The sequence below is a fragment of the Mya arenaria genome, chromosome 7 (genome assembly GCF_026914265.1).
Source record: "Mya arenaria isolate MELC-2E11 chromosome 7, ASM2691426v1".
Taxonomy (NCBI): domain Eukaryota; kingdom Metazoa; phylum Mollusca; class Bivalvia; order Myida; family Myidae; genus Mya; species Mya arenaria.
The window spans coordinates 54,737,532-54,759,664 of record NC_069128.1 but is presented as its reverse complement, the minus strand read 5'-3'; the positions used below and the strand labels follow the sequence as shown (position 1 = coordinate 54,759,664).

General features: G+C 36.2%; 1 protein-coding gene across 1 annotated transcript; it reads right to left on the bottom strand.

Moving 5' to 3' along the window:
- Window positions 1-862: 862 nt before the first annotated feature.
- Window positions 863-17,010, bottom strand: LOC128241260 (uncharacterized). Its single transcript, XM_052958204.1, has 9 exons — window positions 16,937-17,010; window positions 16,685-16,753; window positions 15,966-16,098; window positions 14,367-14,489; window positions 13,839-14,009; window positions 13,434-13,610; window positions 12,745-12,906; window positions 10,142-10,337; window positions 863-1,346 (listed from the first exon to the last, which is right to left on the bottom strand). The coding sequence occupies exons 1-9, from the start codon at window positions 16,970-16,972 to the stop codon at window positions 863-865; spliced, it is 1,551 nt and encodes a 516-aa protein (XP_052814164.1). The 5' UTR covers window positions 16,973-17,010.
- Between the last annotated feature and the right edge of the window lie 5,123 nt (window positions 17,011-22,133).

The following is a 22,133-nucleotide window of genomic DNA, read 5'->3' as shown; positions in this document are numbered from 1 at the left end:
CGACCTGTATTCGTTCCCAGCTGAAACTCGGCCATTCCCACGGATGTAGGTAAACATGTGCTGGCTGTCTTTGTTCCATCTGACACCCATTACATCTTTTGACCAGAGATTCAATGTCACTATCAATACCGGCCACCATATGTAACTTCTAGCCTGTCCAACTTTGACAATCCAAGATGCCCTGAATGAACTGTGTCTAATACATTAGACTGTAATTTGATTGGAATTACTACCCGGTTCCCCCAAATCAAACAACCATGATGTATTGTGATTCATTCCTACGCGAGAAATAACCTTTCAACAGAGGGTCGTCCCAGCCGTTTTCTACATAACTGAGAACACGCGATAACAAACGCTCGCGTTGAGTTTCTCTGCGAATCTGAGAACTTGTGACCGGTAACTGATCAGTTTGTGAGGTGAGCCGTACCGAAAGTTACGGATTGTAATGTGTTATTACGGGCTCTGATGTGATCAAGCGCTTCGAATCATTAAACGCCCTGTCAAATTCATCTAATCATTTATACTTTTGATAATTCTGGAAAAGTGCGTTTAACGGACTTACAACGGTTGCAAGATTAGAAGTTTAAACCCCCAAGATAAGCCCTCAATAAAGTTACATCATGTTGTACAGGTGTGTCCAGCACCGACTGAATCTTGCGAATACATTTCTACAATCCTATTTTATCAACGTCATGACCATAATATGTAACCTTGTCCTGAAAGAATTGACACTTATCTTTGTTAACTTTTAATCCATAATCACTCAAGCGTGATAACATTTTTTCAAGATTTTCGTAGTGCGATTGATTATGTTCCCTGTGATAATCATGTCATCCAAAATACACTGTAGTCCCGGAATTGCCTAAAATATTGTGTCCATTGTGCGCTGCCATATCGCAGGGAATGAGGCAATTCCATACAAAGACCGGTTATAGCGGTATAGTGTATTGATTGTCAGTACCTCCTTACTGTCGTCGACCTCGAAGTGTAGATAAGCCTGGCGTGAATCCAGTTTCGTGAATTTCTGTCCCTGTGACAGATTAGCGAAAATGTCATCCACACGTGGGAGTGGATATTTGTCGACCTTCAGGGCCTGGTTGACCGTGACCTTGAAATATCCTTTAATCATGACATCTCCCGTTGATTTAAAAACAGATACGATTGGTGTAGCCCACTCACTTGTATTAACCTTCGTGAATTTTCCTTCTCTTTCAAGGTTGTTAAGTTCTTTCTCGATTTTCGATTTCATTGAAAACGGAACCGACCTTGCCTTCATGAACTTGGGTGTGACATCGTCTTTCAGTGTCAATGGCGTCTTGAAGCCTTTAGCGTGACCAATACCGTCGCTGAATACAGAATCATATTTATTCATCATATTCGGAAAACGATCTTTTTGCGATTTAATACTATTGACGCGCATAACGCTAGTCCAGTCAATATTTATCTCACTCAACCAGTCTCTCCAATAAAAGGATGTTTTGTTGCCTTTCACTACACAGAGTCTTAAATCCTTTGTTTGGTTGTTGTAGTCAACTCGCACGTTTGCAGATCCAACTTGCTGTAATTGTTTCCCTAGAATATGATTGTAGCTTACAGTAGGGTTTTGTCCAGTTTGATATTTCCAAACAATTGTCTAATGTTTTGTTCTGAGATAATGGTAACTGCAGACCCAGTGTCCAGTTCAATTCAACCTGTTTTTTTTATAATGACTGGATATAGAATAATTATCGATGTTCTATCACTGGCCACTTTGTTAATGACATACACACTGTCATTTTCCGTTTCGTCAATAACGTTCACTTTTCTTGGGTTTGAATATATAGTCCTAAGGTGTCCCTTTTTCATTGCAATTATGGCAATTTCTACACTTGTCCGACTGGTGGTTTGATTTATCACAATGTATGCATCGTGTATTAGAATATTTCCCTTTTTGTTGTGGCTTCAATGTCACGTCGTTAGGGTATTGCCGTTTACTCAGTGGCTTCCTTCCTATTTTGTTTACATTTGAACTTCCTGATGCCGTATAATGCAGTTCAGCTGCGTCTTTGCAAGCTGTTTCCATCGCAGTGGCAATTTCAATCGCCTTTCGCAAGCTTTAGTCAGCCGCTAACAATAGCTTCCGTTGTGTCGCTTCATCTTTCAACCCACAAACAAACATATCACGTAATGTATCATTGAATTCACAATGTTCTACTATTCTCCTTTAAGCGGCTGTGAAATCACACATAGATTCACTTGCCGCCTGATTACGTAAATGAAACCATTCCGCAATCATCAGAGGTTTGGTAATACTTTGATAAGATTTACTTTTTGCGTTTTATCTTTATTAAGGATTGTTGGGATAAGAGTGTGTTTTGTGCACATAAACTGGTTTAAACCCCCAGTAAATTTACATTTTACTGACCGTTCCAAGGCGGTACCTAACAATTCTTGATAAACATACCTATACTTTTTTTATATATAGTATGTATGCATTGTGCTGTTTGTGGAGTTTTGTGCTGTTCTTCTGTTTCTTGTTTGTGATGTTGTGCTCTATGTCTTTGGCGTTTCCCCACTGCCACTTAACCGATGATTAAACATTTTGCTACAGAGCTTGTTTCTGTAGTCTTTTGCATAAATATTGGAACATAACCGTGTCTTTAATAATTAACAAAGTTCTTGGTAAGTGTTCTCTAATGTCTTTTGGGATGACGTTAAGTTCCTCAATTATGCATACGTCTTCTCCCCGAGTTAATAAACCAGCAACCTTTTCTCATCCCCAATACTATTTACTACAAAGTACATCTCTAAACGCTCCTCATATGAAATCCATGATTCACTGTCACTGTTGAATGCATATAAAGTTCCAATTAAACCTGAGTTCGCCATCTTTATTATTATCCAGAATTTCACACACAAATAGATAAAATTCCCATAATAAGTTAAACATCCTCGTCGCCAATATGTTGTGTTTACAACAAGAAATAACAAGAGTTTTACGGTTTATTACTAGTACTGGAGAACAGTCTTTGAGAACTAAACTACTGCGATAGCATGCAGAATGTAGAAGAACATAGGCGTGGCTTATCAACAAGAGGTATCGCGATTGGCTGAAGTTAAATACACAACAACATGAAATCATTTGCTACATGTTTTGGTGTCGAAAAGAGTTGAGTAAATTTTACGAATTAATGGCCCGGTTGTTCAAAACTCTCGTTAAGGATTTAACGTGAACTGTCATCGTTAAATGTTACGCTGTCAACGTTAAAATTAACGTTAACTTTAACGTTGACAAAAATGAGTTGTTCAAACTTAACACTTACGCTGACGGTGATAAAGTAGGCGCTAACTTAACGACTCTTCTAACGTTGGTCTGGACCAACGTTAGAGTCAACGTTAAATAGTCTGTCAATGTTAAAAATGGCTGACACAGTTGGTGCTTTTCTCAACAACAGAAGAAAAGAGAGGATTAAATTATTTCTTTCGATCCACATGAAAAGTGTTGACTTAGAAATGCGATGCCGCTACTGTTTTGATATCAATGAATCAATTGTACAGCTGCTTGCCGAAGACTTTCAACGTAAGACTTAACGGTTAGAGCGGTGTCAGCACGGGAGCGAGCAAGTGTGGCTCTGAGGTGGTGAATTGATTAGATATGTCGACCATACTGTCCCTGACATTTGATACTTTCCTCTGACTGGTCACTGCAAGTTAAATCACCAACCACCTGTCGCACATTTGATACAATAAGCGCAGTGTTTTTAAGTACCTGTTACTATGTTACTTACACATTTATTTACAGAACCAAACTGAATCAGCAATTGTAAACAGGCTATGAAATGATTATGGTTACCAAATAATTGCAGAATATTTACCTGCATAAATGACCCTGAGGTGAAATATCTCCATGATGACAGATTGGGCTTCCACAAATGCACTGTCAATGTGACAAGTGTGGTAGACCACTCACTTTCCTATTTCCATAGAGGAAGCCACTACAAGTACAGTTTTAAATCCAATTTATCTAATTAAAAAATATTTTCGTCCACTGTTTACATCATCCGAACGCTTGAAATTACGACACAGATAAGTCGGTAAATTAGAAACGGTCGGACGCTTCACCCCACTAATAAATCGCCCCTTTTATGGATCAACCTGTTTCACTTCAATTAACAGGTTAACAGGTTAACTGTTTATCTTATCAAAATACAAATAAGCATGAATATTGCATTAGAATCACCAGTTTTGAACAACATAATTGTGAAAATGCAACATGAAAGTATTGCAAAATTATATTTGAGGAGGTTCCAGTTAAAACTCCCCATACCTGCTTAATAAAGCCTAATATTTTCCATTTCTGTTGTGATCCCCATTTTTATATCATGTTCTGTTTATATATGTAAAGCATGTTTTTGCTCCAATGTTGACATATTTTACAAATTAAGTTTTTTAAGCTGCCCTTTGTGGTATAAATATTGCACATAGGTGCACAAGTTTGGTCTTAAAGCACTGTACGTATATCCCCTGTTTGGTCTATTTAATCGAACACCATTTAAGTGTTTATACTTATCACGCAGATTAAATTAAAGCATTAATCCACTTTACATTTGATAAGTCAATGCAAAGTTAACTAGATTCTTATACTAGTATTATAAAAAAATCAATAATAGGACGGTATTAAAAAAAGCTCAACTGATATCCTAGTTAAGGGCAAGTAGTTCAGTCAACATGAATATTTCATTTAGTGTAATGTAACCTCAAATCATTTTTTCCCCATTTGTTTTCGTTGTGGCTAAAACATGGCCTTGACATTCATGAAAAAAACAACAACGGATTTTTAGAAGCAGTTGTAGAATTTTGGTAATATATATAGATATACCAGTGTATGTATATATCATGTTATATATACCTTTACGTATAACGGTTGGTTTCCAAAACAAAACGCATCCTTAAATTTTATATCATTATTCATTTAATATTGACTAAAAAATAGCGAAGTGATGAAATGAATAATGAAATACACCACTGCCTGTGACTTAGTTATACAAGTTTAACATTTTAAGTGGATTTACCCATCAAGTGGACGAGGTAAGTTTAATTGTAATTTCGCCGCATCAGACCACAGAAATTGTAAAGGATTATGGAAATACAAACAGGAAGTGAGCTTAACACTGGTGTTAATGCCAACACGTAAGCGTTACATCAGTGTTAGCTAACGCTTACGCCTATAGATTTCTGAACAACAGGATAACGCTAATGGCGTTAGTTAACGTTAACGCTAACGGTTAACGCTAACATGTCAGCGTAAGCGTAAGTAATTTAACGAGAGTTTTGAACAACCGGGCCAATATCTTATCAGAGATCTGTTGAAATTTGCAATTCTACGGAAAAGTTGACAATACATATTTGTTTTTTCGTCCGTTCACTATACAATCAACAATGTCAAGTAGTCTCTTATTAACGTTTTTTTATGGAAAAAAGTGAAAAATAATGAATTGAATAAGAAAAAGTCAATTATCGTCCTTAAGATAGAGCCAATAACCACAAAGCAACACTACTTTGTTGATTTATAGTTTCAAACATTTAGGCTACTTTAATCATTCCTAATATCGTTACAACTTTGTGAAAAATTATAATTGCCTGGAATCAAAAAATAATTAAATCTTCTTTCGTAAAATTTGCATAATTTTTAAACAACTGCATATGCATGAAAGGTATCATGTTTTATGCTTATTAAACCTTAAATGCTTGATTCTTAAATATATATATATACATATATATTGTTACTACATGACGACCCACTTTTGCACAGTGGAAGTTGCTCACTCTTCATGAAAACGGTGAGAGCGATATCCTGTTATTGGTGTTCGCCTCTCACCCAAGAGGTTAAATTGCTCATGACCTCTCAAAAAGGACACCCGTACTGGTTTCTACTTAGGAAACGGACTCATCCAGCTAAATAAAAATACTATAAGAATTACTATACACTTAAAAGAATGTTGTTTTTTTTCAAGAACGTATTTAGTTTACACTACAAGCCTAGTGTGTATAAGTCATACCGAACTTCGTATACAGTGCCGTAATTTATTTTCTATTCTTCACGGATCATTCAATATAGCATAGTGTTCGAAATTAGATTGTGTCCAAAAGGGTGGAAGTATTTGTAAATTTCGCCACATCAAGGTATTCCAACACAGTATTACGATACAAAGTTGAATGACGAGCGAGTGTCACGGACTCTCAGATGACAAACGACTAATGTTTATAGACACTGGAAATTATGATTCAAATTATCTTGTAAATTAGACACATAAAAAGGCTGGTAAGTTCGTTGCATCATTCATATTCTATAATAAATGATGGAACTGTTTCCTTTCTAAAAATAAAGAAATAAACTCCATCTTGTTAAGGGTGTTGTTTTATTAATGTTACCCTTTTTGCGCCCAATTACTCCTCTTGTATGTCTCTTGTTTGTACTTCTGTCTTTTGACTTTTGGTTCTTTTGAAGCAACGGAAAAAACGTACAGCCTGGGTCTGGCCTCTTGGTTTGTCCCTGTTTTTTCCCCTTATATTCATTTTCCTTCCGAATCATCAAGCATTAGACATACTCTTTCTCGGGCATGTATAACAATGGTACCGTTTCTATATGGAGTGAGCCGACATGTATTATGTCAACATTTTAGTTAAAATTAGAACGGTATGCAAAACCGTAACCGCAAAGGAAGATATACTTTATATGCCTAAGCAATGATATTTTTATTAGATATATGACAAAGTACACAAATTCCATCGTGTTCAGTAAGTTACATTATTAAAGCAAAACAATATAATTTGTTAGTCAATATCTGTTGGCACTCGTGCACCCTTCCGTTTCGGCTTCCGCTTGCGCTGCTCTTGGTCTGCGTTGGTTCAATCGCATGATCCTTAAAAATAGAAAAATTGAAAAATACATGTTCTTGCAGTTTCATAAACATAAAAAACATTGTCACTAATTTTGGCATAATGGTTCAACCCATCTGGTCAAATGAGAAATGTTTTTAATTTTATTTATTTCAATTGTATATACGTTAACATCACATATAATTACATTTTTTACCTTAATATAATATTTAGTAAATCGCTATTGATGCAGATTCTTATATAAAAACTAATTGATTTAGTCTATTCTTATGTCTAAATTACGCCCATATTAACTCTTAACATTGTAATATGAAACAAATATTCATGACATTACACAAATGTGAAATCATCTATGTTCGTGTAAAATTAAATGTTTCTTACCATTTTGATGAATTCATCTGTTGTTGGTTGTTGTCGACTAGGTAAATTCTGAGACAGGCCCCCGTAACACTAACTCATCATTGAACTTTCTATCTTGTTATTGAGATTGATCCTAGCTGCGTACAAATATGCATTCAATGTGATTATGTGCTTTGCCTGTTATAACAAAAAATAAAGTTTTTCCTTTATTTCCAATTGGAGAGTTCCCATGTGTTATGTTTTCTATTCCAGCCCATATAAAAGGTATTCATCGATAATAACCAATGTTCTTCTACCCGAGCTTAGCACCTGTGCATGTGTAACAAATATGACGTCAATTTGTGACGAGAGGAAACCAGTTGAAATAAAAGGCATCAGAAATGACATTTACGTATATTTGGAACATGTTATATTTGCTAATTATTTCTTCCGTTATAAGTGGCTAATATGTTTAAGAATTTATATAACTTATATAAGTTGAACACAATTATATTCACCAGCATTTACATCTTTTTTGGATGCTTACTTCGAAACGTTGCTACAGTGATGTAACATACATTTTTAAAAGGTTTCATCGTCTCACAAAGATGTTTATTTTTAACGAATAAAACACAATAAATAAAACCTCAGAAAAACAGGGTAAATGGATGCATAGTTGGTACCGAGATGGAGAAAGTTTATCCGAATGCTACGCTTTCTTGCTCAGAGGGAAAACACCCCTAAATCTCTGAACAACCAAATATTCTGATTCTCTATACATTTTACATATTTGAATATTCAAATTGCAATAATTTCATTGTGTTCAATCTTCCTGCTGTTGAGAGTTTCAATTTTCATGCAATACGTAACATGTTGATGTTTTACAATGATATTACAATATACACCCGCTACCTATACACGATAAGCTTTAGATTATTGTACAAACCAGCTACCTCACTCAACCCTCGTTTTTGAAATTATATGTAAATCACGTTTCTCACCGACTTCAATAAATAACGTAGTGGGTGCAGTGACTAGTGCTTTATCATTAATTGTGTTAATGTATCTTAATGCAATTAAATTAAAAACACAACATTAGATAGTATTAGGCGAAGTAAACAAACAATGTGTCTTCAATACCAATCATATCAGGATTTCGAAGGCCAACATCTGCATGGATAAACAGATATGGAGCAATGATATTGCTCAATTATATTTATAGTTGTGTTAACTGTTAAAACATATTGGTACTTCGAATGATCATAAAACAAGTATGCCGTTAAATGATTACATCCCGGATAAGTTTGATACTAGCAATAATACAATGAAAAATGCAGGGACAAGCAATATTTTTATTTATCCTCGTCTTTGTAGTTATTTTAATTAACCGGAAGAATTATGTGTTAGAAACGTCAATTTCATTCAACAACAAAAATAATTGACAAACAAAAATCTTCATTTAGGGCAAAGTAAATGGAAGTTAGGATGATATACATATAGGATCTGACACGAGTTGTCATTGAATACAAGATTTTATTAAACGAGTTCATGAAATTTGTTAGTAAGCGAGCCTCTGGCGAGCTTACTAACAACTTTCATGGACGAGTTTAATAAAAATCTTGTATAAAATGACAACGAGTGTCAGATCTTTTTTATCGCATGCTTAAAACGGTGTTTTTATTACCAATTTAGTTCCACGTTCCACTTTCTAAATCCATTATTTGACAGTCAAAGTACACTGAGTGGAATGTCAACGATGCGCCATATAAATAGTTCCAAATGAAAATGACAAAAACAGCTAGCAGTTATCAAGTTTTAATTCTGATAAAGCGCTGAACAAGTCACAAGTATAAAAATGTGTAGTTTAATACCCAACAACATGAATAACGAACAATTTTAACCATTAAATCACAATAAGTACACAATTTGATGACGTCACACTGAGAGTACATGCTTTACGCGGTTTATGTGACCTACATCGGTCTGTCAAGTTTTACTGTGTGTACGGATTTAAAAGTTATTCACTGTAGCTTTCTACGATGACTTTGAAGCGTTTTCTTAGTGTACATGGATTTTCACAACATGCAGATGATTACGACGAAGCCTTACTCTGCACTGCATGGATGCTGATGTTGAAAAAGTTCCATCAAGAATGTTTCCAGAGAACAAGCTGTTCAAGTTCGAGAATTACGGTCTCGGGACGTACATGTGATGAGAAACCTGTGCTGCGGAATTCGTATTTGTGTTTTGGTAACCGACAGCTGGCAAGCAAATTTTATGGCATTGGTCGCATATTGCCTGTTAAGATGGAGTTTGAAATGTTCTCGTGTTGTTTGTCACTAATGTGGCTGTATTTGTTGACTGACTGGATATTTCTGTGACTAGTAATCTGCATTATCTGGTTGGCGGAACATTGTAATCAGAAAGTTTTCGAACAAGATGCTTTCTGGCACTATGACTCGTTAGCCATTTGTCTCCCGGAAGTCCTATCGCTTCATTATTGAGGTAAGTATTTGTTGGCGTTTAAACCATTTTGTTTACAAACAATGCGGAGGGATATCTAGGTCGCGTGTGATTAGTCTAGCCAATAGAAATGTCTGATATGTTATCTTACACATGTGTAAGATAAAAATATTCGTAATGGGTATATTACACGGAAAACAAGGGTAAGCATGTGATAAATATGTGTTCAGCAATAATTGCTTAGTTATATATCTGCTCAATTAAAACCCCACTAAATGATGTCCAAAACGATCCCGAAATCTCATATATTGGGGTTGTGACTGTCGCTGACGTGTATACTCGAACTTGGTCGCTGGGATTCAAAACTATGGGAGCTGAAACAGTAGCACAGTCGAAGTCCCCGGATCCATGAGCTCTATTGATAGCTTTAATACTTTCCGATCCAGAAGACGAAACATGCCGAATCTGGACATCTAAGGTCTTTGTATCGGATGTACATATCTGAGCAGAAAAGGAGTACTGCCCACTGACAGGCGCGACAAAGGAGCCGTTGTTGCTATGGTAACCATTGCCGACATTGTCCACAACAGTTGGGCAGATCAAATAATGTGCCTGGGACATTTCGTAGGAATGGGCAATGAAGTACACCATATCTCCTGAAGTAAATCGAAACAAAGTTGATTGGTTGACTTAATACTCTAATATATAAAACGATCAATAAACAAATTTCTAGACTCTTTATATCACACATTCAATCTACATATGTTTAATATTTATACAAATCACATAAATGAATAAAGCTGTAATAACTGTAAACATATCTACAATTTTGTAAGTGCTTGATCAACATTACCATTGCAACTTTTTACGACTCATACAAATGAAATATTTTAAATGTAGCATTTTGGTATATTAGGCAAAGATTCTAGCAGTTTAATTTTTGGTGAATCGAAAAAACAACACTGTTTAAAGCTCAATTAACGTGTAACAATTACATAGCTGGTATAGCTAAATTAGCACATGTTTTTGATAACGACAACAACAATGACAATTTTGAACCAGATTTTGAACAGATGTAAGAGTTGTTTGGGGTAAAGCACAATAATTGCCTGCTCCGTATACATTCTTTTTAACACGAACCTTTGAAAGGTACAGGCCCTGTAACGCCGCATAGCGTTTATGAGGTGATTTTCAAAGCATTAAGATGATGATGATGATCAAGATGATGATGATGATGATAATAATTATGATAGTTATGATGATGCTGGCGTTGGTAATAATGATGGTGGTGGGGATGATGATGGTGGTGGTGGTTGTGATTGTGGAGATGTTGGTGGTGGTTGTGATTGTGGAGATGATGATGGTGGTTGTGATGATGATGATGATGATGATGATGATTGTGGGGATGATGATGGTGGTAGTGGTTGTGATTGTGGTGATGATGATAGTGGTTGTGATGATGTTGTTGATTATGGTGATGATTAAGATTAGGGTGTTGCATATTACTGTCATTTTAAAGAAAATATGGGAAAAGTTGGCATGCAAGTTGAGCCAAAATGGAAGTTGAAAATAAACCCTTGGAGTGTTCAAATGACTAGTGCATTAAAACACAATCAATGAAAGAAAGAAGTCCATGATGACCCTATAATTAGTTTGAAATGACGTTGCAAGTATGTAGTTAGCGGCCTGGCGGCCTAAAATGATATCCTATTTTCTTATAAAAAACAAAGAAATATTAACTGAGTATTAAGCACACACTATCACTCTGAGGCGATTATCAACATTTTTTTTTAAAAAAGTCGAACAAGCAGTCAGCTTTTCAAAGCATGTGAACATGCCTCTTATTCTATTTTTATATATATTTTCTGTGTTTATGCCCAAATTATCACTCTTAAGCAATTATAAACCTTTAAAAAAAAAAAATGTCGATCGAGCACTTCAGCGGCCTAGCGGCGTGAAGTTAGCGGCCTGGCGGCATTGCAGCCTAAAATGGTATGTATACATGCGTTTTCTTCCAAAACAATGATAAATCTATGGTTTAACAATTTTGCTAAATACATAAAATAAAAATGCTGATATTCGCTATAATGGATTTTTTATGCAGTTTGGTCGAGTTTTGGGCGAAATGCAGACATTCGTTAAATGATGGTGATTTGTGATAGAAACCATAACTTTGTCATTTTTTAGAGAAGGAAAGACATGTAATTGGTTTATATTAGAAACCAATTTTAAGCCGCTAGGCCGCTGGACTGCTTGATCGACTATTTTGAATAAAAAAGTTAGTTGCTTAAGAGTGATTATTTGTGGATAAAACAGTAAATATATCATTGTTTTCGAAGAACAGGCATGTTTAATGCTTTAAAATAGCTGACTACTTTATCGACATTTTTGAAAAAAAATTGATAATAGCTTCAATGTGTTAATTTGTGCATAAAAACAGTTGCTATGTCATTGTTTAAGAGAGAATGCATGTATACATGCTTTGAAATAGGATTCAATTTTAGGCCGCTAGGCCGCCATCTTCACGCCGCTAGGCCACTAGGACGCATGGCCGCTTACTTCACATACATGTTGAAAGTGCGCATTGTCAAGGGTATATGCCAGTCAGTCTGACAATAAGGCAATAATATATGTTACGTCATAGGACGATTCAGTTTTCTGAATGTCCCTAATGACGGTGTTGTGCTTTGTCGTAACATTTATTACATCCTTAGTCGGGTTAAACGTCATTTCAAACGTTTTCGCAGAAAGATCAATTGGTTTGGTTCACATTTAAACCGATCTTACTAAATCTTTGTCAAAAATTACGTCTCTAAAAGTCTAGTTCAAAGCTTGGTTTAGTGGACATAAAAAACTAAGACCGATCTTGATAAAACTTTATCAACCACTATTTTACTAGTATATGTTTTAATTGCTTTTTATGCGGCGAAAGTGTGCCTTTATGCCCCATAAAAAATCATTTTTTACGCGTTGAAAATCACCGCATAAACGAAAAAAAACACGTTTATGCGGCGTTACAAGGCCCTGTTTTTTAACGGAAAAAAACTACAATGATAAACCTACCTCTGGAATAGCATTTCTGAAGTGAGCATGGTTTAGTTTGCATATCTGTTCCTGCACACTGCTTGCCGGATACGGATGGTTCTGGATTGTTACAGCTGCGGTTTCGCCCAAGTTGTCCCTCCTCACATACACCCCAAGACGACCATTCCGACCAGCCACCATCTGAACAGAGAAGTATGGTTAAATCTGACTTGTATATAGGTGAAGAATGAGCATTTGTGATATAATGAATGGTTATTAATTGTAATGGAGCCCTCAAGTATTATCAAATTTCATTTATTACAAAACAACAATAGGTAACAAGAGTTCAGATCACTGATGTTAAAGCTGTGTAGCACATCAGCTGACGGAGATTCAGGTTTGGCATTGTCCTAGTATATTGTCAAGAGAGTCTTGATGTTCAGTCTGTTTCATTAGCTTTGCAAATGACCACAATGAGTCATGTGTCTTGTCTTGGCAGATGTTTGCTAATTTCAAATTAATTAAGTTGGTCCATAGTTATTTGAGAAGAGGTGGTTAAAAAATTATATTGTGGTTTGTTGTCTGATAAAAGATGGATTTGGGATCCGATAGGTAGGAATACGGACTAATCCTTTTTATGATAAATCCAACACACCGAAGCTCAAATCAGTATAATAAATACATATGGTATGTTAAACCCATCGGTTGCGAGAGAATATGTTGTTTGCCCTTACCAGCACATGGTCTTTGCATGCATATCCTTGCTTCAAATGAATCTCCGAAGCAGTGGTCACCAAATCTATCCGGCTTAGGGTTATTGCAATTCCTACGGCGAGTAGCAAGTCCTGCATCACAGGACACAGAACACGAACCCCAGCTAGTCCAAGTGCTCCACCCGCCATGCACTGGTTAACATATTCTCAATATTTTGGGAAAAGCAAAGTAAATGCACATTTGTAACAGAGCTCTGCATTTTAATATGCTGTTGATTGTCCACTACTATACATGAACAATATATGTCTTTGATATGTATGTGATGAGAAAAATCAAAGCGTTAAATGGTAATGTCATATGTAAAATACTTTAAAATTAATTCAAATTAAGCATTTCAATTACGAATGGAAACAACTCACCGGGACAAAGTTCCTTCACACAGACTTTTGTCTGATTGGCTGAGCCTACACAATCGAGTCCGCCATTATTGGGTGCGGGATTTGTGCAGGTGCGTGTACGCAATTGCGTACCACTTTCACAGGTGACGTCACACTGAGACCATGTAGACCAGTCAGCCCAGTTTCCATCCACTTATGATGTAGAAATAACAGGCATTGGTTGTTTTCGTTCGATGTCATAAGTTCAAACGTTTGTGTATTATATTATTCATTTTAAGCTATTCACTGTGTTCATAATCTTCCTAATTGCACGGGCACCAAGTCATACAGACCAGTTGTCAACAAACTTCAATGTATAACTAGTACACTTTAGGGTAATACACATTTTCGAGGACGAAAAAGTATGCATACGCACGTAAAGTTCGGTAGGACAACGATCACAGTTAGTATTAATGTGAAAATGTCAAAATATAGAAAGTGTTATTCGAGTAGTAATATAATTTGTAATACAATTAAAAAGATATTTTCGAAAATACAAAATAACAATACCTAGAGAGCAAAGTCCGCAGTACTTCGGACATATCGTCTTCGCATGATCTACGTCTGTGCATACATTCAAGAGCGAATTGAGAAGTGCGCAGTCCACCGAGGCCGAGTCAATGCATGCAGTGGCTGGAACATGTACATGAACATTCATTGTTTGAACAGTTTGTGAAACACTCCTTGTATGTGTACGTATAATCATAGATTAGTCTTTGCGCAAACCGCAATCGATGTATATTTTTATGTTCCTTGTACTCCTTTGAATCGTAAATACAGAATTAAAGCTGCACTCTCACAGATTAACCGTATTTATAACTTTTTTTTCTTGGAAAGAGCAAATATTTGCATAAATACATGCAAACCAATGATTAAAGATCGCTGACAAAAGATCAGGTCGCAGATATTCATATTTCCGCTCGAAAATTAATGTTTTATGGCTTAAACGGTTTAATAAAAATGCATAAAACATCATTTTTTTAACTTAAATATAAAAATCTGCAATCTAATTTTTTGTCAGCAGTCTTTTATAACTGGATTCCCTGAATTTTCGCAAAAATCGGCTCGTTCCAAGAAAAAAATAAAAAAGTTGTCAAAACGTTCAATCTGTGTAAGAGTGCAGCTTTAACATGTAAGTGATTTATGTGAACATCAGTGAGCGTTCAACATTAAATCTTACGAGAAAAGTCGGAAGCATAAATTAAACTCAACAGCAAAGTATGCGTACAAGAACACGCGCAAGTAATATTTCGAAACCGTTCTGACCAAATGAATGGCAATGACATTTCAATGAATTGTCGATACATTTATTAAATTGTGTTAAATGCGTTCTGGTGAAAAAAGTTACAAAATTGAGATAAACATGAATAACAACATCAAGGATTAAGTTTTGGTACTCGATAATCATTCAACGAGTTTAAAGGCAAAAGTACCAAAGCATGACAGATAATCAATAAAAGACGTATGGAATGACGCACAAGGACAACAATAGGTTAATCTTATAATGTCAAAGTTGTAAACAAAGATGTCTTGAGAACAGAAAAGATATCTATCATTCAATCAAACAAATTATATTAAAGGACAAATACTTAATTTTATGACTGAATATGAGATAATCAAATCATTTATTATATTAAGCTTAATCCATATCAATCAAAAGGAATATCGTTTTCGACCGAGGATGGTCTTCTTGAAAATATTACCAACCAAGCTTAGAAAGTTTAACACTAAACCTACATAGAAGACTTTATTTGGGACGAATTGTGATGCAACGTTATTGTTTCTGTGACTATTTTCCTAATTATATGTTAATTTTGCATGTGTTTATGGTGCAGATGGCAGTAAACAATACCAATACAAGTTGATTGCATATGGGCATGTCTTATCCAAAATTTCTAGAAAACTCTTAAGCGTCAAAATATAAATATCTATTTCATTTTGGCAAATAATTAATTTGAAGTAAATTATTACAATTTAATCAAAAGGATTGTTACCCATAAAAAGTTATCCAAAATAAGAATATTGCACGCATTATTCCACAATAATGAGTTAATATAAAATATTTAAGATTGTTCTACAACTTTGGTAATCGAGTATGATTGTAATTACGTTTTCTGTGTGCACAAAGCCTTTCGTTGCAGTTGTCAGACAAGCAGCATTCGTGGCAGGCGGTCACTTGACGAGTGTTCAAAGCCCGTCCGATAATTCCTGCTCCTCCATGCAAGTTGCTGCTTGTGCACAGCTGAAATACATTCTTGTGTATAACAAGTCTATAACACAATAACTCAGCAATATATAATTACTATATAGCAATACATATAGCATCTGTTTCGTTGCACGTTCCAATAGTTTGACCTCTTTCTGCGGCGTGATAACGGTATCCATCCATGCAAACGCACCATTGACATAAAATGTTTCTGTTTATGTAGGTTGGTCTCTTATCCATCTTCTATTTGTTCGATCATTTTTACGTATCAATACTCTGAAACTAACTTTGCTTCCTAAGTACACCTCCTTATTTATGTCAAATTATAACTCTAGGACATGGTAGAAGTCGTATTATGTAATATACTTTTTGACATAAGCAATTTTATCTAGAGGGTTTTCTTGTTTAATGTACACATGTATATAAATGTTCAATAGTTTGATCGCCATTAACGAAGTTTTAATATCACCTCTACACATTGTTCATTACATATGTTGTATTTGCAACGATCTGCTGTTAGATCTTTAAGTAGAACGTCATCATCATCGAACTATAATTATCGTGGTGTTCGTAATTCTGTAGGCATGTTAAAATTGCTAGTGCTTGTTTAAGCACTAAATACCTGATTGTTTTGGCAGCCCATCTCGTATCGTATGGCAGGTGATGTCTGTGTCGTTTGCACGAAACATGACTAAAATGAAAGTATGACTACAATTAAAAACAATACAATCGCATTAATGTATGTTAAGTTCTGCTTGTATAACAAAATCCCTTTCAAACATATAGCTTTCATGCTTTTAAATAGAAGAAGAAAGCACGTCAAGGATATTTCGGTACATCAATGTGTTTACGAAAAGTTCCTATAAATACACACCTGACCAGTAGAACATACTGCAGTGCTATTACACATTTTCGGATCAGCGACATCACTACATCTTAAGCATTCCAATGCGCCTACAATGTATATGTACAAAGTTAGCGGTCTGGTAGCCTATTGCATACAATTATCGGCCTAGTGCTCTAGCAGTTTGTCTGGCACTGTATCAGAGTGAATTTAGAAGTCTGGTTGCCTAGCGCATTCAGTAATCGGCCTAGTTCCTTAGCAGTGTTCCTTGCACTTTATTAGACTCAAGTTAGCGGTATGGTTGCCTAGCACAAACAGTTATAGGCCCAGTGCCATAGCAGTGTGTCTGGTAATCTGCCAGGGTTAAGTAAGAGGTCTATTAACCTGGCGCATACAGTCAGTGACCTTGTACCATAGCAGCATGTCTGGCATTCTATCAGAGTAAAATTAGCGGTCAGGTAGCCTAGCACATACAGTTAGCAACCTGGTGTCATAGCAGTGTGCCTGGCTCTCTAGAAGCTTAAGTGAGATGTCTGGCATCCTAACGCATACATTTAGCCGCCTAGTACCCAAGCAGTGTGATTGGCAATCTATCAGCGTATAGTAAGCTGTCTCGTAACATAGCACATACATTAAGAGGCATGGTGTTCTAGCAGTATGCCTGGCACTCTAATAGCGTAATGTAATCGATCTTGCAGTAAACCAGGTTCCCTATCAGGGTTCAGTAAGGGGTCTGGCATCCTATCACATGCAGTTATCGGTTTCTTGAACTAGTAGAGTGTCTGACAACCTATCAGCGTAATGTTGATGATCTGGCAGCCTATCGCATAATGTTAGCGGCTTCTTGTTCAAGCAGTGTGTTTCATGCCCTCATCAGCTTAAAGTTAATTAGCGCATACAGCAAGCTGCTTCGTGTCCCAGAAGTGTGCCTGGCAGCAGCTAATCAGTCTCAATCTAGCAGCCTGGTTACATATCGTATACAGTCAGCGGCTTCGTGTTCTAGCAGCGTGTTTAAGTTTTAACCTATTTATTTTACAACGATGATGAAGCAAGTTATTACAACATTTTATTAATCACTCTAGTTGGCACGATTTTACGCGAGAGTGTGGTCTTGTTTTTTGGGGTGAAACGGGAGTACCCGGAGTTAACCAATTTGTCCGGTTTGGTGACCATAAACCAAACACACATTCGCCCAGGCCAAGAATCGAACCCGGGACGCCTAGGTAAGAAGCGAGTACGCTAACCACTACGCTAACTGGCGTTAGTAAATGTTTAGAACCCAAGGTGATGTCAGAGTTAAGCGGACTTGCGGCGTGTAAATCGGCGTAAAATATCATCCATGCCAGTTATTCGTGACGAAAGACCTTTTACGATTATCGGTAAAGGTTAAGCAGCAAAGCTAGTGGCCTTGGCCAAAGCGATGTAAAGTTTAAAAGTTGATAATCGCGCAAGGTGTAATCAGCTGGTGAAATGTTTAGTGGTTTCGAGTTCATAACTTGTGTAAGTCTCGCGGATATAAATAAGCAGACTCGCAGATAAACGTGATGCATGTAGCGGTCTTGCACACTAACTACCCTTTCAGGAAACGTTTCAGGATGAACGGGTTAAAGTTGCTGGGCTTAGGGCTATACCTTGTGTAATATGGACTTAAACGTAACTGCGGGACATCGCAGCGGTTTGGAGGTATTAGCCTAACGAATTGAATTTAATGGAATTGTGGCATTGCACCCTAGAATAACGACGTCTTAGCGCGGCGTATGGTACAGTTTATAGTCTGACGCCTTGGTGGGTTTGATTTAGGAAGTCTTGTCCAATATGATTGAACATAGGGGACGGTAACGTATTAAAGTTATAGGATAAACGGTCTAGCGGCGTGTATACATGTATATCGCCATGCTTACCAAAAGGCCTGCAGTATGAAGCCAAGCAATGTGTGACCAGACTCTTGAGGGCCATAAAGGTAGTGGCCTTTCTAACTGGTGAAGTTCAGTTAACGAGATGGAAAAGCGAACCATAAGGTTCTCAAGAGGTTTGATGTTAGCAAGCGCGTGACCTTACATAGTGGAATGTCGTAAGTGGACTGGCGACCTAGTGGAAGGGGGGAGTTAACACGCCAGAGACCTTGCGGTTTGATGGAAGCATGTTTGACAAACAAGACGTTTCGATTTCACTGTCATCTTATTGGAATAAAAGGAGCTTGCCATGTAGATTTCCGTACCATGTTTTCATTTTGTTAAGGACTCATTTCATGATATTCATGATTTGTTTCTCATAAACACTACACATACTAGACTGCAGGTCCAACATTTTACGTTTTAAACTAATCTCATTTTATCATTTTTAACATTGATGGCATTCATGGCAAGTAAATGATGACTCTCTAGAACTAAGAAGATTTACAATTAATATCAAATGTGTGATACATCGACATAAAAACCTCAACGTAACCATTTTAAACTGTCTGTAATACATACACGTTTCTTGAAGACAAGCGACAATCGACAGACATAGCAAGGGACCGAATCCTGAAAACAGCATGGTGTCTTAGCATGTGAAAATAAAAAGTAAACAGTTTGAGATGGCAACTTACTAGATGGGACTCCTATTCTCATGTCACTTGAGAGTTATTTCTGCTCACGCATGCGCGATCGTCAGTATGTATATGTTTGCGCTAAGAATGTCAGTATTTACTTTCATTTTACCATTTAAAACAATTAGTTCGGATGTGCCGAAATGGTTATTATGTAAAGTACAAACATAAATAACTATAAGTGAATATAAAAAAAGTACGAACCGATCATGACTGTATAGGTCTGCTGCCCACGTCTATATGCAGAATATATCAAATCCCAGCCCTTTTAAAACACGTTATCTCCCAAAACACACTGCTCAAAATACGTACAGTTTCACAAAAAAAGTTATAGTTAGGTGCCATTGTAAAAAGGATGTCAACGAAAATAATGTTTTCAGTCCAAACAATTCCCATCGCTTTCTAAGTGCAACAAAATATAGGATTAGTGTTAAGTCTTTAAACGCCTGGAACTATCTGATTATTGAAGTTGGATCTTTTATTACGCACTTTCGCCCTGCCATTTGAGCAGGTTTTTGCAATTTCGTGTTTAGCATATCTTTAACGTAATCACATAATGGCAGAAATCAGCCACCATATTCTATTTCAACCGCGTAGCTGTTCAGGCGGATGTATGCTTATATAGAAAAGAGACGTGATAAAGGCTGGCAAGAATCGTCCTTTTGGAATATTCCTTTTATAATGAGCCTTCTTTCAAATAAACGCCATAATGTATTTCCATGGACATGCCAAAGTTTTGGTTATTCATTTAATGGTTTTAAAAATATGAATATGTATTACTGTTAAGCATTAGGGTATTTACTAGTCTTATGATAACCTGGGACAAACAAGTTCCCAAAGATTTAGTCGGAAGCCTCAAACACTCAACACCAGAAAACTCATACCTTGTTAGGACTATAGTGAATGGTATAATTGAAACATATTTTAAGAGTAGAAATAGGTTTTTAGTTGGGACTATAAAATTCTTCAAATCAGATCTTTGTCGACCCTGAGTAAACGTTGAGAAGTATATTTAAATTACTTGCGTCAATGTTCTATTTCTCATGGGAAGTTCATAATGTCTGTTGAGGGAAGGGAAATCTATACAAAAGGACCACTAATGCACTTACGTGAAACACGCATTTTTTTTCCTGAATGGATTTAATGTTAGACTTAATCTCTCTTCACGTTCAAATGACTTTACATGTATTTAACTCAATTACAATACACATGAAATTTCATTGTTTTCATTAAAATGACCAAAATTATATATTTTACGATATTTGAGAGTGTTGTCTATACGTTGACTTGGTAACAAATAAAATGGGAGTAACTGTTATCGTATTACTGTCCGGATAAATGTTACCGATTTTCACTAATACCATACGCTAACTTTTGAATGTTTTCGTTGAAAACATTCTACAAAACCGTTTTCTGTCATACCCCAAGCTTCGTGATTGAAAATTTATATTCGCGCTAATGGGCTCGAGTATAATCTCGTTCTGCGGTTGCCGTAACGTTTACATAATGCATTCGATGCAAAACCGGGTACTTTTGATGTTAACATGTTTAACTACATAATTATGATTTTTTTGTTTGATTACACCTAACGTCATACTTACGTATGATAAGGGTTCGATTTATGGCGCGATACTCCCGTCGAAGGTACATCGTCAGATTGACTGCAGATTCCAGCAGGACCAAATTAAGATATCCATCTGACGAAGGGTGGTGGGAAATTCATGTTACCATTTAGCTGATATTAATTCGATAAAATGCCTATTGTTTGGGTTATTATTAGTATGTATAGATATTTATGCATACTATGACCAAAAACATCGAATTGCATATCTGACATTTGTTTTGTTGTGTAGCGTTTGAGACGTCATTAATCTATTTATTAAACCGTTTTTGTTGACACCAAACCAGTTTCAGTTTTGGTTTCAATGGTTTAAGCAGTTACCAAACCTGTTTTGATAGTTTTGCTTGAAGTAACAAATGCATGGTTTTTCATTTTCAACAATATACTAAAATACAAAATACTGTAGCTACTGATCTACACAATTACTTATGTAACCCTTTTCATTTAGCTCATTTGCCCATTGTAAGACATTGTTATAAAAAAGATTGAGTTTCAACAAACGTGGTTGATCATTTTCCGCCATGTTGTTTTCGAAGTAAACTAGTTTTCGGATGGAACGAACCGATGAAACCGCCTCCGGTAGGGGTTTCGATAGTTTCAAAAACCGGTTTCGGTTTTCGTTAAAAAAACCCGATTGAAACTGGTTTTGGTTTTATTTGAAACTGTTATAACAAATACACAGTTCGTGAAACCGATATAAAACCGAAACCAGCTTATAACCAACAAAAACGCCCTAAGTTACACAATCCCATTTTGTGTTTAACTAAATGCCTTGAGATGCATACCTCATCCAATGGTGTTAGTAAATTTAACATTTCAAGTGTATCCTCAACACTGTACTGTCAGGGGATGAAGGGGCCATACAACAATACAGTCAATGGGTGTGGACCATACCAACCTGTTATGGATAAACATTAAGTTATGATTTTGTCTATGCCTCCAGTCCAATGTGCAAGTCTTCGACGTCACCCAGGCCCCGACATCACACAAATATTTAAGGCAAATTTCAATCTTAG